The sequence below is a fragment of the Sphaerodactylus townsendi genome, linkage group LG07 (genome assembly GCF_021028975.2).
Source record: "Sphaerodactylus townsendi isolate TG3544 linkage group LG07, MPM_Stown_v2.3, whole genome shotgun sequence".
Classification (NCBI taxonomy): Eukaryota; Metazoa; Chordata; class Lepidosauria; order Squamata; family Sphaerodactylidae; genus Sphaerodactylus; species Sphaerodactylus townsendi.
This window is the reverse complement of record NC_059431.1, coordinates 86,146,695-86,165,047: the sequence shown is the minus strand read 5'-3', so window position 1 is coordinate 86,165,047 and position 18,353 is coordinate 86,146,695. Positions and strand designations below refer to the sequence as shown.

General features: G+C 39.6%; 1 protein-coding gene across 1 annotated transcript in view; it reads left to right on the top strand.

Moving 5' to 3' along the window:
- BNC2 (basonuclin 2) overlaps positions 1-18,353 on the top strand; it is a 468,234-nt gene that overhangs the window by 292,886 nt on the left and 156,995 nt on the right. Inside the window, exon 4 of the mRNA XM_048503098.1 lies at positions 13,147-13,249. Within this exon, the coding sequence (XP_048359055.1) occupies positions 13,147-13,249 (103 nt within the window). The remainder of the gene's footprint in view (positions 1-13,146; positions 13,250-18,353) is intronic.

Below are 18,353 nucleotides of genomic sequence, written 5' to 3'. Positions count from 1 at the left end.
CAGCCCCTTCCAGCATGGCCAATTGGCCATGCTGGCAGGGGCTGATGGGAATTGTAGTCCATAACATCTGGAGTGCCAAAGGTTCGCCACCACTGGTCTATATAGTATTGTGTTTGTGGCAGTGAAGCCTCAGACTCAATTTACTGATCTGGTATAAACTTGAGAATGTTATAAATGTTGTGGATACTCAAGGAACAACTTTTCTGCAGAAGTTTTCTGTTTGGAATTAAATACAGGCTTTTGGACAACAGGAGACAGGTATGGTTGGGAGAGAACTGGAAAACTGACTGGGCTTACAAAGGGACATTGAGGGGCAAGGAGACCACAAATGGAGGACTGAAGAAAGGGATGGGAAAGCTGGAGAAACTAGAACCTGGGGGAAGGCAGGAGATAAGAGGCTTATCTTCATATCAGAAGAATCTTTGGATCTGTCAGGCTGTTTTTAGAAATGTTAATAATCAGGCTCATAGCCACAGGGTGAGGTTGCGAGTGCTCAGTTGTCCATATTGATTTGAACTAACTGGTTAACGATGTCTACTTAAAGAAGATCATCTTACTATATAATTGAGCAATGTGTTCCCGATGACAAACCAGGACTGCTGGGAAGTGTAGCCCGCAGCCATTTGGCAGGAGCCAGATTTCATCTCTGCTGGGAGGGACAAGGACTACGACTCCCAGCTGTCCTTGCTGTCAGAAGCTATACTCCCTGTCCCATGGTGTGTTTCTCCCTGGCAGCAGCAAACCTTGGAAAGGGAGAAAAGTGCAGGAGGAAGCCATACTCTCCTCCTCCCCCCATGGTGTGCTTTTCCCTATCAGGACTAGGTCCCTGTGGTGAACTTTGAAGAACTTCCTATCTGGGAACATATGATAAACTCTATGTGTGTGTGTATTAGGGGGGAAGGGTGGAATCTGAGAAAGCAGAGTTCATTTGCAAAGTTAGGGAAGCATGTGTGTAATGGTGGCTGGAAATCTCTAAGTACCTATATACTCATGTATAAGTCAACCTGAAAATAAGTCAAGGCACCTAATATTACCACAAAATTTCAAAAATAAAAATAGATACGGTCGGGCGGTATTTGGGGGTCTCTGCCACTGACCCCCCAATCTCACCAATCCCAAGGTCTCTGCCACCGACCTCTCCATCCCGCAGCTTGTCTAGCTCACCCAGGTCGACTGGCTGTCACCTGCCGAGAGCTAGGGGCCAGCCGCCACCGAGAAGAAGGCAGAGGCAGAGAAAGCGGCTGAAAGGGGGAAGGCAAAGAAGAAAGCAGAGGAGAGCGAAACAGAGAAGGAGGCTGAAAAACTGGCTGAAAGGGAGGAGGCAGAGAAGGCGGCAGAGGACAGCGAAGCAGAGGCAGAGAAAGCAGCTGAAAGGGGGAAGGCAGAGAAGGCAGGAGAGAGCAAAGACGGGAGAGGGGGAATGCTACACAAGAATTAAGTGGAGACCCTCATTCGCGTATAAGTCGAGGGAGGCTTTTTCAGCACAAAAATGTGCTGAAAAAGTAGACTTATACGCGAGTATATAAGTTAAGATTTTTTCATTGAATAATTAGGTTTTTATTATCTGTGGAGAGCCCATTTGCAAAGTTAGAGAAGCCTGTATGTGTGTGTGTGGGTGGGGTGGAATCTGAGAAAGGAGAGTCCATTTGCAAAGTTAGGGAAGCATGTGTGTAAGGGTGGGCTGGGAATCTCTAAGTAAGCTTTTTTCATTGAATAATTAGGTTAGGTTTTTATTATCTGTGGAGAGCCCATTTGCAAAGTTAGGTGTGTGTGTGTGTGTGTGTGTGTGTGTGTGTGTGTGTGTGTGTGTGTGTGTGTGTGTGTGTGTGTGTGTGTGTGTGTGTGTGAGAGAGAGAGAGAGAGAGAGAGAGAGAGAGAGAGAGAGAGAGAGAGAATGTGCACATTGGCAAAGTTAGGGAAGTCTGTGGGGGGGAGCGAAGAATCTGAGAAAGGAGAACCCATTTGGAAAGTTAGGGGAGCTTGTCTCTCTGTGTGTGGGGTGTGTGTGTGGAATCTGGGGAAAGGAGAGTTCACTTGCAAAGTTAGGGAGCATGTGCGTGTGTGTATGGGGGAAATCTCTAAGTAAGCTTTTTTAATTGAATAATTAGGTTAGGTTTTTGTTATCTGTGGTAAATTGGGGGACCAAGCAGGTAGGAATGGCAGGAGGGGTTGGCCTTCTCACTGGGCACCATCAGGCTGTTTTCTGGAGCTCATATGTTTTTGTTCATACAATGGGCTTTACTGATAGTAGTAGAAATATTTCAGCATTATAAATATGTACTGAATAATAATTTTATGAATACCTACATTGTAACAACACTATGGTGGTAAAGTTGAGTGATATAAGCATGTTTACCATAATTTTAAAAATGGTGAATGAGAGATGGGGGCCTGAAGACTGGCTGTGGAAAATGATTGATGTGGAATTTGAACCATGTACTCAAACCTCTACTTGACCCCCTCCCGGCTAAGAATGGTTCACCTGACAATGTAATTGGGGTTTCTCAACTTGTATTTGGGGTCTGCCCTGCAGCAGATTTATAAACAGTTATGTTCAAGTGAACATTTCTAACCTAACCATTCAGCGCTCTCTCATTCACTGCTTACATTTGAAGTATTTGTGACATATTACCTGTTGCACTACACACGCGCACACATATATCACACACACACACACACACACACACACAAAATGTTTTGTGGTACTGCAAATGTTTGCTGAGTTCTGTTACTACAGAGTACTATGTTTACATGTAAATTTTTGCAGAAAACACAGCCTAAAACTCTTCTTGTCTTCAGCACAACTATGCTGAATCATTTCGTGCTATCACACTCACAACATGGCTGATTACCCACTTGCGCTTTGGTGCATCGTGGGACTGGAAGCGCATCAGGACAAGAAAACTTTGCGGTGCGCTGAGAGAGAAAGTCCATCAGGTCAAGATTTCTTGTCCCAACACGGTTCCTCTTGCCTTGTGCATGCTTCACGCTTTCCTGCATGAAAGTGGGAGCACTTCTGGCGTGATTTCTCACGCCAGAACAGGACGAGGATGGGGAACAGCCTGCAGTGGGTAATGGGCCCATGACTTTCTTTAAAAGATCTTGCTGTGATTACAATACTTCTTCGTAGACAAACAGGATTTCATATGCTGTTTTAACTTCCATGGTGTCATTTTCAACTCTCCCTAAAGAATGGCTGTGCGTCGCTTTTTGAAAGCTTTCAGTGCAATATGTTTTTCCTAACTAGAGAACCCTTGTTATCTCAACAGCGATCTTATGTCTTGTTAGTATTCTTGCCATCATATCATATTAGTAATTGTTTTCATGAATGCCACAGAGAAATATAATGATATTAGCACCTTTCAAATTATATTAGTGAAAATAAATACAAGTAGGAAACAGTACTAATATAATATGATGTAAAACTGCTGACAATGCAGAGGTGCACTGAACCACTCACCAGGCATCTCTGACTGATACTGAGATGGGAGGGATAAGGAAAGTCTCAGGAGTATTGAACAATATTGAAATGCAAAATGAAGAATCTAATTGTTTACTCCTCAGACCACACCATTGTCAAATGGCCCTTGTTTCTGTGAAAAATGGCTGCTTGCCAAATACGTGGATCATATTTAAAAACTACAAATTTTAGAAGAAAATTTTCAGTGTAAAACATCCAACATTCTCTGAATGATCATACAAAATTATTCTATTAAAAAACATCAAGGCCACCACAAATACTATTCTTAATTCATTGTTATACCAGATTAATTTGATAGATTCATTCTGAATCTTTCCCTTTACATCTCCACAACTAAAAGGGCTTTAAAAAAAGAAAGCTGAGAACTCAGTGATTTTGATGTACAGATTACAACATTATAGTGAAAAAATGAAATTCAATTGCTAAATAAAAAAATCTGAAGAAGCAACAGTGGCACAGCATGAGAAAGGGGAGGGGTGATTGAATTTCTGCTGCTTGAGGACTGAGGCAGGAAAGCTGCAGAAAACTGTCTGAAAGCCCCATTGCCACTGTACTGCGCACTCTACTGACAGCCGCAGCACCATTGGGGAAAGCACACAAGCCTATCCGTGTGTGGAAACCCCTTAGTTATGCTCAGAATGAGCGTGTCATATCCACGCTCCCCTTTATGCTTCGTGTTTTTCATGTTTGGAGAAATCCCATATGTTTATGTTCTATAATTTTGCAGGTCTTTATTACAGAACCTTTCAGTCTTTGAAGGAGTGAGATTATGTGGTGAAATACAGGATAGCAGCATGATTTCCTAATCTAAATTTTAATGTACATGTGAGTCTCAGAGATAAAACTCATATGGCAAAACTATACATGTATGAATTTCTCTCTGAGGTAGAGGTACAAATATGCTAATCTAGTTTTAGTCTTTCATGGAAATTGAAAGGCAGACATAGCACTGCACTTGTGTCTTGGCTATGTAGTGTACACTCATGATCTTATGCTTATTCCAAATATAGAGGATTCGTTCTAGAAGCAGATTTTTCATAGCTACTCCCCCAATGATGCCCTGGACATAATGTTCTGTTTTAATTTCAGGAATAAATTAGAGACCACAGGGTCCAGAATCTAACAGAAAATTGGTCATGGCACCATGTGAGTTACAGTTGTCTACTGGAGGTGGTTATTTCATATTTCAGAGACCTGATAGCTGAGTGTAGGTTTTGAAAAACAAAGCTGTGTCTACAACAATTGTTTCTGACAATGCATGTATAAAAATGCATTGTGGTGATTGACTTGAAGGTAGACAGTGCATCTTTTCCCACTATGTTCAACATTGTTGGAAAAAAGGATAACTGCTTGCATGATATGCATTCATATTGCAGAAGTTTGTATTTCTTTAGGAAGTCTGTAAAAATATTTTTCCCAGAGATGTACAGTAAATAACTTTCATTTTCTAAACATTAAGATTTAACCTCGACACTGACATTAATTCTAAAATATCTTTGTTGCATTTCTTGGCATTACATATTTTGCATTCTTTTAGAAAACTGGAATTCTTTTGAATATTGTAATGAACAGTTTCCCTGTCAAACAAAAATTTGCATAAGGGAAAGAACTTGATAGATGCTTTGAGATGATCTGTTAAATAAGCATATTGACTAAGTTATGTATCAAACCTGACATGATATAGTAAAGCAGATAGTACCCACCCCCAGATTTGGATCATCTGGGTTATTTTTTTCAAAAATTAAGCAAGTGATCTAGCATGGTGTAGTGGTTAAGAGCAGGTGATTCTAATCTGGAGAACTGGGTTTGATTCCCCACTCCTCCACATGAGCAGCCGGATCTTATCTGGTGAACCAGAAATATTTCCTGTCTCCTACACATTCCTGCTGGGTGACCTTGAGCCAATCACAGTTCTCTCGTAGCCCCACCTACCTCACAATATGTCTGTTGTAGGGAGAGGAAGGGAAAGGAGTTTGTAAGCCCCTTTGAGTCTCCTTACAGGAGAGAAAGGAGGAGGATATAAATCCAAACTCTTCTTCTTTTATAATTCTTATGTATTACAATGAGAGTCAGCGTGGTATAATGGCTAAGCCCTGGGAAACCCAAATTTAAATCCCCACTTGCTGGGTGACTTTGGGACTGGCACACACTCTCAGCCCTGACCATGGCCAGTATTTGGATGGGAGACCTCCAAAGAATACCAGGGCTGTGATGCAGAGGCAACAATCTCCAAACATCTGTTACTAAGAAAACCATATGGGATCGCCATAAGTCAGCTGTGACTTGACAACAGAAAAAAATAGATTGGGAAACCACTGCTGTCATTGGGACTCTTGAGAGTAAATGAGAAAATTCAGGCCCTTCAGGACTTCATTGTGTTGTAATGGATAGAGAATGAGATAAACAGAAGACCTGGGTTGAAATCTCCACTAAATTATGAATCATGTTGAGTGACCTTAGGCCTGTCATACTCTCAGCCTAATCTACCTCATGAGTTGGTGTGACAATAACAATGGGAGGACCATGCATAGAAGGGATGAGAAAAGTGGGATGGGTGATTTTTTTTCAACTCATTTATTCAGCTGTTTGGGGGAGAAACAATTCCCCCCTCTCAAATTAGAGCAGTTGTGAAAGATAATTCAGGTGAATTTTCTCAGTTTAATCCTTCTGCTGAAGGGTATTCTACCTCTGTATAGGATAATTCCATTCAATTGTTAATGCTAGTAGACCCACCTATCATCTGAGAATGTGTCTCAGTCTTTTAAAAAGCCATGCCCACTTCTTGTGGTAGTGATCTCTTTATGTTAAATACATGCTGTGTGACCTGTATTGACTTCTGTTATCTCCTGAGCCTGGAACCAGTCAGCATCATTGAGTTCTTCCATTATGAGAGAATGATTATGGCTGGCTAGTTCTATGAGGCAAGCCCTGAGATATTTCCCTGTCTCATCTCACACGTGACATGTGCCATGTTTACAACATCAGAATCATTTTATGGCACTCTAAGCTGTATGTACTATTTTTGAACATACATCATATTTGAACTGTGCACTTGGAGCTTTCAATTCTGAAAGCTTTTTAGTAGCAAATATACTTTTTCATATCCTGATGTGCAGTGAAATACTTTGGTTCACTGTATGTGTGTCAACATGCTTATGTTCATTTCAGATAAATAATACTCAAGTAACATCAGGTCAAGTGGAGCAAGCATTTATTGGTCCTCTCCTAAATATCCCTATTTATTTTTCTCCCGATTCATTTTGCTGCCCATGATGCCTCTGTGATAAAATAATTCCTAACAGATTAATCTTTATCCAACTTTATCTGTAGAAAATATTTTGGGTTGGATCCTGTTCAATTTCACCCAATTCCCATCTATACTACAGCTCTCAAATGGCTTTTGTACATGTAGGCCTCATAATTCTCTTTGTAGTCTTTTGGTGAGGACACCTCCTTCCTTTTTCACCAAGAGTGCACTGATTGTATCCAACCTATTATTTCTATTTGAAGAGGATTTGCTTTAGTTTAGAGTAGTAGATTGCAATAGGTGACCTTCAGATAACCTCCGGTTCCTTAGTTCCATTACTGTCAATGGGTTTTCAATCAATTAATATCAGGCTCGTCCATCAGTTCATTTTTCCTCTCTCCATGCACTACAGTACAAACAAGAGTAATTTCATCAACAGGAGAACTAGTTCATCAATTCTTCTCTGTTTCACTATCAGCATTTTAATCAATTAATACAGGATAAATTCATATATTTTCATGCTAGTACCCACCCTCCCCCCATTATTGAAAGGATACTATTACCACTAATGCTAACATATTGTAATATGATATAAGACAGTGTTTTTTATACCTTGATTTAAACCCTATAGTAGAAATAGAGAGAAAATATGTAGGAAGTGACACTGAAAATATTGGCGCTGAGTGAAATCAGAGGGCTTATTTTAAGCTCTGAAAACATGATTTTAGTGGAAATATTTTAAAGAGAAAAGTGAATCTGTCATTTAACTTTCATAGGAGTAGATTTGGATGGAATTATGACTTTGCTATTGATGTTATAAAAGTTCCTTGGAGACATTTATAATCTGAGTGGAAATGTAAAAAAAAATGCTATGTCAGGTCTGCATCCTGAGGTTGTATTTGATGATCCTACTATTTGTGGATTATTTACATGGCAGGACATAATGTTTCTCTGGAGCTCTGGCTTATAGTGCACTGAAGAAGCATTTAAATTCTACTGTAACACCATTATACATTTTTGCTGTAATATCTCCTTGGGTGGCAGAAATGTTTAGTTTCTGTCTTCTAGGCTGAGTCAGCAAAAGATATTTCGCATTTCACTTTTTAGTGAATGCAGAATAATTACATAGATACAGTTTATATCTGAAGTAAATTTCACTGTTTTGCTCCTAGGCAGAAATAACTAACCTTTACATTTGTACAACAGTTCCCTTTTAACATTTATCATATACTTCATAATGTTTCTACCCTTGCTTCCCATGCTTACACCTAAGCTGTAATTCAAAGCATTATTTTAGGTGTGCCCAGGGTTGTTGACAGAAGAACTCCATGCCACATGACAAACTTCTTTTGAAACTTTTCTTCATTTTTTTTTGCCACAGGGCTTTCTGAGTACCACCATGGGCAACCATCAAAGATTATGACTGGGGCTCCTATCACCCACCCCAAATATATTTGAAAAATAATTAACATGACTTACTAGTAATATCCACATCCAGGGGGACTGAAACCCTTAGAATTTTATGCCTCCAGTTCTCCCCTCTGTAGTCCTTGATAGCAGTGGTGGAGCTACAAGGGGAAGGGGGTACGCACCGTGCACTGGGCGCACACCTGGGGGTGAAAAATTGCCCCCAGGTCCTTCCCCCTCCCCTTCCCCCACCCCCATGGTGCCCCCCACGGCACCCCTTTTGCAGCACCCCCCACCCCCCTTCCCACACTTATCTTAGTTCAACTGTTCCTTTCTCCTCAGAAATTTTGCCAGGCTGGGCAATTACCAAAAGGCCTGTTAAGCAGTACAGGCTAAAAACGGCCTGAGGAACTACAGTTCCCAGGAGACCTTTGGGGCTCACTAAGGGTCTCCTAGGAAGTACAGTTCCCACATCAGGCCGCTTTTAAACCTGGAACTGTGAATAGGCCTTTTCAACCTGAAAGGAAAGTTCTAAGAAAAGGAAAGGAACTAAAATGAAAATGTCAGGAAGAAAAGCGAAGGGGCATCCGCAGGGGCTTTTACATGGGGCGGAAAATAGGATCATCATGCGTACCAGATGCAGTTTGGCCCAGCTATGCATCTGCTTGGCAGCTTTGTGACCAAAAGGGACTAGCTCAAGCCACCCAATTCTAGTGGTCAGAATAATATTAGCTTAGAATATTAGTGTGGGATTTTGTTTGAGGAATAGTGTACTGTGGCATGGGACACTTCCATGTCGGTCATACAAATGATATAAATCACAAACTAACTTTCTAGCCCAATTTGCATTCAATGTAAGCCCCATTGTACCCGGTGGTACATATTCTAAGATAAATGTATATAGGATTGTGACTTCTTTGAATGTATGTTCTCTCACTGTCCTAAATATATTCTCCAACTTGCCTGCCTTCTGTGCCATTTGTATGAATAAGGTGACATCTCTGAAAAAGGCAGTTTACTCTTTTGTACCATCAGTTCTGACTTTAAGTAATCAGAATTTCCATACAGAAGGTTGGCAGTCCCCATTGGGGCCTAGAGATATTCCAGAACTACAGCTTAGAGATCTGATTTTTCTCAGAAAAAAATGACAGCTTTATATTCTGCACTATATGGTATTATACCCTGCTGAAGTCCTTCCCTTCCCAAAGTCTGCCGTCCTCAGGCTACACCCCCAAATCTCTGGGAATTTTCCAACCTGGAGTTCGCAGCCCTATCCATCCAGTCTACCTAATCTTATTAGGGTCTCAGAATACTAGAATGGTGTTTTAACTATTGTATGAAGTCTGCAAGTAAATGGCTTCTTACAGAAGTTATATGCTTAACAAATGGGAGCAGAATGAGGGTTGCCAACTCCAGGTTGGGAAATCCTTGGAGTCCATATAGTCCAAACCAGCCATTTTCTTCAGGAAAACTGTTCTCTGTTATCTGTGGATTAGTTGTAATTCTGGGAGATCTCCAGACTTCATCTAGAGCAGGGGTAGGGAACCTGCGGCTCTCCAGATGTTCAGGAACTACAATTCCCATCAGCCTCTGTCAGCATGGCCAATTGGCCATGCTGGTAGGGGCTGATGGGAAGTGGCAATTCCCTGAGCTATCTGAGAGTCAAGCAGAGTTCTGATCTAGAGTCTGAATACTCTAGTTCACCCCACATGGCTAGCAACCTCCATTTTGTGAAATCCATTTCAAATGCATGCTTGATATCAAATGGCTTGTTCTGACTTTTGTTCTAGAATGGCAAAGTTGGATGCTATGCACTGAATGATATTTGTTACATGCACATAACATTGCAGTTTATTATACACAAATCTATATCTGCATTACTAAACAAAATGCGATACATAGATGGTATTTAAAATAGCACATTTTAAAAGCATACTTACTTGGAAGTAAATACAATCAACGGGACTGACCTGCAAGTAAATATAGAATCAGGAAACAAGAAGTTTCACTTTTACTTATATGCAGCTTTGTTTTCATAAAATGCAATTCCATTTATAATTTTCAAATGTTTAATAATTTTATTATTGAGTTTTGCAGTATGAATCAGATTTTTTAAAAACGTTGCTTGAAATCTCTTCTCAAATTGGCTGTTCTGAATAATGTTAATGCAAGAAATAAAGAAAAAGGAAGCCCCCATCCTGCCCAAAATGCTCAAAACAACTAAATGGATCATTTTGAATTCAGGCAATAAAACTTAATCCAAGACTGAAATGCTCTATATCAGACTGAATCTAATTTTTAACAACCAGCCTAGTGACCTTTTCCTGAACAGAAATAAAGTTGGTGGAGATTAATGAAAATTCTTCCCTACCTTTCACCTAGACGCTCTAGCAGTGCTCACAGTTTTAGTGGGATGTGATTGTTACACACATCTCTGATGATATAAACATAATCTAACTATGAAAGATGAAACTAAACATAAAATTTGTAACAAAAGCATTTGTTATTTCAAGAAGCACCATTCTGCAATGCTTTCTATCGTTTTGCGAGGCAATTAATTACTGAGTTCATTAATTAATGAACATATTAGAGAGAGACACCATTACTGACTAGGGGAGACCTGATATATTACTGAGTCAATAAACTATTGAACACAGGGAAGGACCTTTTGGAAGATTTTCCCCCTCCTTCATCTTGTAGCCCACAATCACATATATTATTCTTGCCTGGTCAGCAGTTTGCAGATGTTCTTATATTTCATATTACTAATTCCTTTAATCACTAGAGGTACAGCAGTGTTTTACAACCTTGCTAATGAACAGTTGGTCAGTTGAAGTTGGTTAGGGCACCCTTATATGTCAGATGTAATATAGTGAGAAGGGGTTTTTTCCCCCCCTTACAACAATACTTTTTAAAGCTAATATAAAGTAGCAGTTGGGAAGAGGAAAGCAGAAGGCAAATACAAGAGATAGTTTTGTGGAAAAAATCGTGTAGAAAAGGGCAGCCATATTTTATTAGACTCCAATGATCAAAAGAAAGAATTTAAAATATGACTTATATTACAGTATCCTTGAAAATTGCCTTTATTCGACTTTCACACATTTTCGTTTGCGGATAGTTGATTACGGTAAAAGACAAATGGACACTGTTATGTTAGCTTTTCTGTAGGTTTTCCAACCTGTTCCCTCCATGGTCCCACTTGCCCTGAAAAAAGAATCCTGTAATTCAATGTCTACACAATCGAGCAGAGAGAGGGTAATCCTATGCAGTTGCACTCTTCTAAACCCATTGACTTCATTTCACTGAAAATGGGATACAAAGAGCTGCAACTAGAATGCAAAATCGACAACCCCTCAGCTTCCCATGGTCCACAAATTCTTCCTTGCAAGTCTCATCATGTTCAGTGTGGACTTCTGGGTGTGTTTGTGTATATTCTGTGGCATACTTAGAATTGATGCACAGGTTTACAGTTGTACACATCAGAACAGCATTCTGCAAATTGCCATTGCAGGTACTACCCTTCCCCCATCTCCAGCTGACCTTTGAGTAATCACTGGTTGCATCTAAATTGGTAGAGTGATCATTTCCTGGCATCTCCAGTAGTTACAGTAGATTGTTAATGTGGGAATGATGAATATAATTCCCTCCATTTTAAAAATCTGTGTGCAAATTAAGTCTAAATGCATGCCATAAATTTACTAGTAGTAGTTTGAAGGGCACAGGTTATCTTTCGCACTATTTAAAAACTGAGGTCTTGGCCTTCACTTTAAAAAGAAATAATAAAAGCCATACTCGTTATTTATGTATTTGCTTTATAGTTTAAAGAAATTATCCATCTTTTCTCCAACCAAGTAATCTTTTTATGCATATCCCAAGTCTTTAAATCTTATATTCTTATATTTCATTTTAAGAAGGGGAAGGGGATTATGTTTTTAAAGGAAATACGTCAGTTGACGAAAGACTGTTGCCTAGGGACAAGGAAATGAGTGGAAGTAAATGAAAGTTTCTGTGTGTCTCTGAAGTTGGTCCTTTTCTGTATTTTCATCAACTTACTGGTGCTTTTGAGCATATTGAACCAGAGTCTTCATTATGATGCTTAATTGAGTTAAACTTATTATAAATATCCCCCAAAAGGGACATAAGAATAAAAGGGCAAAGTGGAGAAAGGGGACTTTGCTCTGCATTTATGTATATTTAAATATATTTTCATGTTTACTTATACCTAACACAATATGCTGCAATGTGAAGACATAACTAGTGTAACAGAAAATTCCTTCAGGCACTTAGTAAGCTAAACCAGCAAATCTGTGTAATACATGCATATGTTTAAAACCCAAATTGTGTAAATGCATTGTGTAAATGCATTTATTTGTTTTCATGGGAGAACGGTGATGACTTGATAGATCTTATAACTGAAATTGCACTGTGACGGTGATATATTAACTCATCATGACAACCTGCTCCCCTAAAATTTAAAAAATAAGGCTTTTTATGTAAGCAAAATTTTAAAAAAGTTATTTAGTAAGCAGACATTTACAAATTTAAGTATGCGCTGTCAAGTTGCAACAGAGTTGTGGTGACCCCAGCACTCCTTCCATATGAAATTTGGGAGACCTCTTTTAGTAGTAGTTGATGTGATCCATGGAACTGTAACCAGAGGACAAAATAAGATTTGCCTTGCCCATATGCAGTGAAGCATGTACTCATGGACTGCTCTGGATGCCAGCCTGAATTTATTCTGAGAGCTGATGTATTTGAGAGTTGTGAATTTAATTGTACAGTTTAAATCCCTCTTGAGCTACAGTTTCATTGCATGGTTTTAGGCAAGTCACTTCTCTGGGGCCTTTGCTTACATCCACAATATGAAATAATAAAACAGCTCTACCTTATATGGTTGTTATAAGTATTGTGAAGATAATGCATGTGAAGGACTTTGGACAATGTAAGGTATTATTCTGCTGAGTGTTATTATTTATCTATTAAGATGTTGGATTCTTTTTCCTTTTTCCAGGCCATTCGCTGCACCTTGGTAAATTGCACATGTGAATGTTTCCAGCCAGGGAAGATAAACCTGAGAACCTGTGATCAGTGTAAACATGGCTGGGTGGCACATGGTAAGAACCATCTTTGTTTCTTTTATCCCTCTCAAATTTACTTCCTTGTGTATATATGCAAACCTGCATTTTTAAAATTACATAGCTGTGTCTATATATCAGCTTTCAGTTCATCTATACAACATCAACTGTGCAATTGTAAATATAGTAACACACTTCCAAATTCAATGAGAAAATGGGTTTAGAAGAGTTAACTCTGTCTCTGAATGCAGAGTTAAAGACATACAATACAGTATGGCATGCTTGTTTGTATTCTATAGAGAATAGAAAAGCAATAATTCTATTGACCCAACATCTCTGGCTTCAAGTGCATTTGAAAAAAATGTGTCTTGTTTTTGTGTGCACCTCAAAGAACATGCTTACATTTCTATGATGCAGAGCTCAGAATAGTAAGAAGATGGAAAATATGTTTTTATTTGTTGTATTTTAGCCAAAAAATCTGTCAGCCTCCTACTGACTTAGTGCATACATGAGTTTTCACAAATTGATCTGATATTGTGCCATAGCACACTGTTATAATCATTATTTGAACTGCAGTAAGACAATAAGCAGAAGATCTGTGATAAAAGTAAAGGAGGTTTCAGGTAAGCCCTTACTTCTGAGGAGGACAACAATTAAAATTTCCTTGCCACAATGTATCCCTCGCATTATGTATAGTGGCTTCATGTGTTGAGAAACAAATCTCTTAAACATTATACTCCCTTAAACATTATACTCCCTGCATCTTACTTCAGTAAATGTTTTCCTGCAACCTGCACATGTGGTAATTCATGATGAGCTAAATAACTGCAAGATGAAACTCACAATATTTACCAGAAGCATCCAAAAAAAAAGTTTGATGGAAATCTAATCATGCTAGAATTAGTCTATCAAAGCATGGATAGCAGAATGACAGTATGTCCTATAATGCTTCAGAGAAAGCCTTGATGGCCTTCATAATGGGTGGCCAGGAAGCTTGGAAGGTATGTTTCATTTGGATATCTAAATCAACTGATTTGCTATTGATGGGGAAATATTCTTTTTTCGCACTATTCTATAGAGAATAGAAAAACAATATGAACAGGTAATATTGATCATAGTGGCTCATTCCTCTATTGTGGACCCTGTTGCTCTGGCTCTAAACATCTTGCACCAGTTACATGGTGCCAGACAGTACACTATACAAGCAGAAAGAAAGCATAAAATGCAAGGCAATGTTAACAAAGTGGTCCCGCCAACAGTTCTTGGACTTTATTCCATCAGATCTGCTTAATACTTGTGAAACGTCAGAAAAATTGAAGAAACAATTGTAGGATGGAGAAACTACGGTGGTGGGATTCAGCCAGTTTGCACTGGTTTGCGAGAACCGGTATATACCTTTTGTAGAGTTTGGCGAACCGGTTGTTAAATTAATCCCACCATTCGGGTTTCCCTGCAAGTCGAGGATTTCAGAGTTGAGACCGCATGCGTGTCCTGCTGGCTGGCCTTTGTCCTGACTCCAGCCAGTGCCAGCAAGCTGGGGCACAAACATGCTGGTGGGCGTGGAGTGCTGGCTGCAGGCCGAAGAGTTCCAAGTCCGTGGGGGCGCACACTGGTACACCACTGCATTCCTCCCATCCCTGCCTGCTGAGATGGAATTGTGATAGCCCTATCTCCCCAGCTCACCAACTTGGGGGGTGGATAGAAACCGTGGAGTTGGACTATTCAGATACAACTTTCATGTAGACAATTTCATAGGATGTTGGACTTAGAATGGGGAGACCTGTTCTAATACCTGCTCAGTATTGTATGAAGCTCACTAGATGACCCCAGCCAAAGCACTGTTTCTAAGCCTAACCATATAGGATGTTGAGAGGATCAAAGGGAGTGGGAGGGAGACAGTGTACATTGCCTTGAGATGGTTGGAAGAAGGATGGGAGTAAAATGCAAGAAAGAAATAACCTTTAGCCTTTGGGTAGTTCTTCTGCATTGCTGTAATAACAATTTTCTAGTCTAACAGAGCAATCCTATGCAGACTTACTCCAGTCTAAACCCATTAAAATGAATAGGCTTACACTGGAGTTATGTAGCTGATGCTGCACAGGGAACACGGGCTGATGGAATCCATTTCAGTTGCCTGTGCCACCGTATGCATGGTGGCTGCAGGGGCCAACCAGGATTGCTGGGATCCCACTGGCAGGAGGCAGCATAGTTTGCACAGGAAATGCAGTGTTTCCATGTAAACCATGCAGCTGAGAATCTCCCCCACCTGAGAATCTTCCCCACCTGAGAAATCCTCCCCAGGTGCCTGCATTGCATGGTGGTTGCCTATTAATCTACTCTAATGGTGGCAGCATGAAGACTCTACCGTAATGATGGACAGAAGGGGGTGGGAATTGGACACTTCCTGCTTGCCGTAGCTCAGATAGGCAGGCAGGAAGCATTTGAAACCCAGATTAAAGGGGGAAAATTGCTCATTTAGCAACTTTCATGTAACCTGGGTTCTGGCAAATGGAATGGGTTAGAAGGGTTTGGAGAGCGAGTTCTGTGGGAACTCCCCCCCCCCCCGCAAACGCTTTTTAAAAGGGCCTCAACTGTTCTATTTGGCCTGTGCAAAATCATCTGCTCCTTTCCATCTTAGACGTTTTGTTTTTAAGCTAAACTTGATCTTGCTTGATAGTGTGGTGAGATTACTCCTTATTTTATCCTTTCTCAAGGCACTCATCATGAATGACTTGAAGGTCACTTTTCCACATTTTATGTCATCCTGTTACTTGGGGGGGGGGGGGTTCCTTGTATTTTGGCAACTCAACTCAATTTCAAGATTTCCATACTTAAATTTTAGGAGTTGGTTTTGTGTATGGGATAAATAAAAAATCACATTTGAGAACTCTATGTTGCCAGCATGTGTAAATTTTTTAGTCTTTTTTGAATAAATCCAATCATCATGTTTACATTTTGAAAACAGGACTGGTGATGATATATCTGAAAGATATATTTTGCTGAGACACATTCAAAACATATGTGTATAAATTAGATTGCCTTCAGACTGCTTGAGCTCACTTGAGTTGTTCAGTTTAGCTACTTTCAAAATCTCTAGAAATGTTCATACAGACTGATTAATGTATTGCAATATCTAATGTCTGGAATTTCAAATCATTGAGCACTACAGGTTACTCTTTCAAAACCCAGTGTCCTTTAAATGCTTTGATTCTGTGCCCATAGAAACCATTTGCTGATCACAATAAGTACTTGTCAGGTATGCTTCCTTTGCTCTGGTAGTTGACTCCAGCAAATCTGAACTGCAAGATGGCAGGGGTGGCCAACCTCTGGCACTCCAGATGTTCATGGTCTACAATTCCCATCAGCCCCTGCCAGCATGGCCATGGTGGCAGGGGCTGATGAAACCATCCATGAAACATCCTGGGCATATGGAGTTAGCCACCCATAACCTAGAACAGGGGTAGGGAAGTCTCCTGCGGCTCTCCAGATGTTCAGGAACTACAATTCCCATCAGCCTCTGTCAGCATGGCCAATTGGCCATGCTGGTAGGGGCTGATGGGAATTGTAGTTCCTGAACATCTGGAGAGCCGCAGGTTCCCTACCCCTGATCTAGAGTCTGGATACTCTAGTTCACCTATGGCTAGCAACCTCCATTTTGTAAATCCATTTCAAATACATGTGATATCAAATGGCTTGTTCTGACTTTGTTCTAGAATGGCAAGTTGATGCTATGCACTGAATGATATTTGTTACATGCACATAACATTGCAGTTTATTATACAAATCTATATCTGCATTACTAAACAAAATCGATACATAGATGTATTTAAAATAACACATTTTAAGCATACTTACTTGGAAGTAAATACAATCAACGGGACTGACCTGCAAGTAAATATAGAATCAGGAAACAAGAAGTTTCACTTTTACTTATATGCAGCTTTGTTTTCATAAAATGCAATTCCATTTATAATTTTCAAATGTTTAATAATTTTATTATTGAGTTTTGCAGTATGAATCAGATTTTTTAAAAACGTTGCTTGAAATCTCTTCTCAAATTGGCTGTTCTGAATAATGTTAATGCAAGAAATAAAGAAAAAGGAAGCCCCCATCCTGCCCAAAATGCTCAAAACAACTAAATGGATCATTTTGAATTCAGGCAATAAAACTTAATCCAAGACTGAAATGCTCTATATCAGACTGAATCTAATTTTTAACAACCAGCCTAGTGACCTTTTCCTGAACAGAAATAAAGTTGGTGGAGATTAATGAAAATTCTTCCCTACCTTTCACCTAGACGCTCTAGCAGTGCTCACAGTTTTAGTGGGATGTGATTGTTACACACACCTCTGATGATATAAACATAATCTAACTATGAAAGATGAAACTAAACATAAAATTTGTAACAAAAGCATTTGTTATTTCAAGAAGCACCATTCTGCAATGCTTCTATCGCTTTATGAGGCATTTCACTCATTGAGTTCATTAATTCAATGAACACATAAGAGAGAGACACCATTACTGACTAGGGGAGACCTGATATATTACTGAGTCAATAAACTATTGAACACAGGGAAGGACCTTTTGGAAGATTTTCCCCCTCCTTCATCTTGTAGCCCACAATCACATATATTATTCTTGCCTGGTCAGCAGTTTGCAGATGTTCTTATATTTCATATTACTAATTTCTTTAATCACTCTCAGAGGTACACAGTGTTTTTACAACCTTGCTAATGAACAGTTGGTCAGTTGAAGTTGGTTAGGGCACCCTTATATGTCAGATGTAATATAGTGAGAAGGGGTTTTTTCCCCCCCTTACAACAATACTTTTTAAAGCTAATATAAAGCAGCAGTTGGGAAGAGGAAAGCAGAAGGCAAATACAAGAGATAGTTTTGTGGAAAAAATCGTGTAGAAAAGGGCAGCCATATTTTATTAGACTCCAATGATCAAAAGAAAGAATTTAAAATATGACTTATATTACAGTATCCTTGAAAATTGCCTTTATTCGACTTTCACACATTTTCGTTTGCGGATAGTTGATTACGGTAAAAGACAAATGGACACTGTTATGTTAGCTTTTCTGTAGGTTTTCCAACCTTGTTCCTCCATGGTCCCACTTTGCCCTGAAAAGAACTCTGTAAT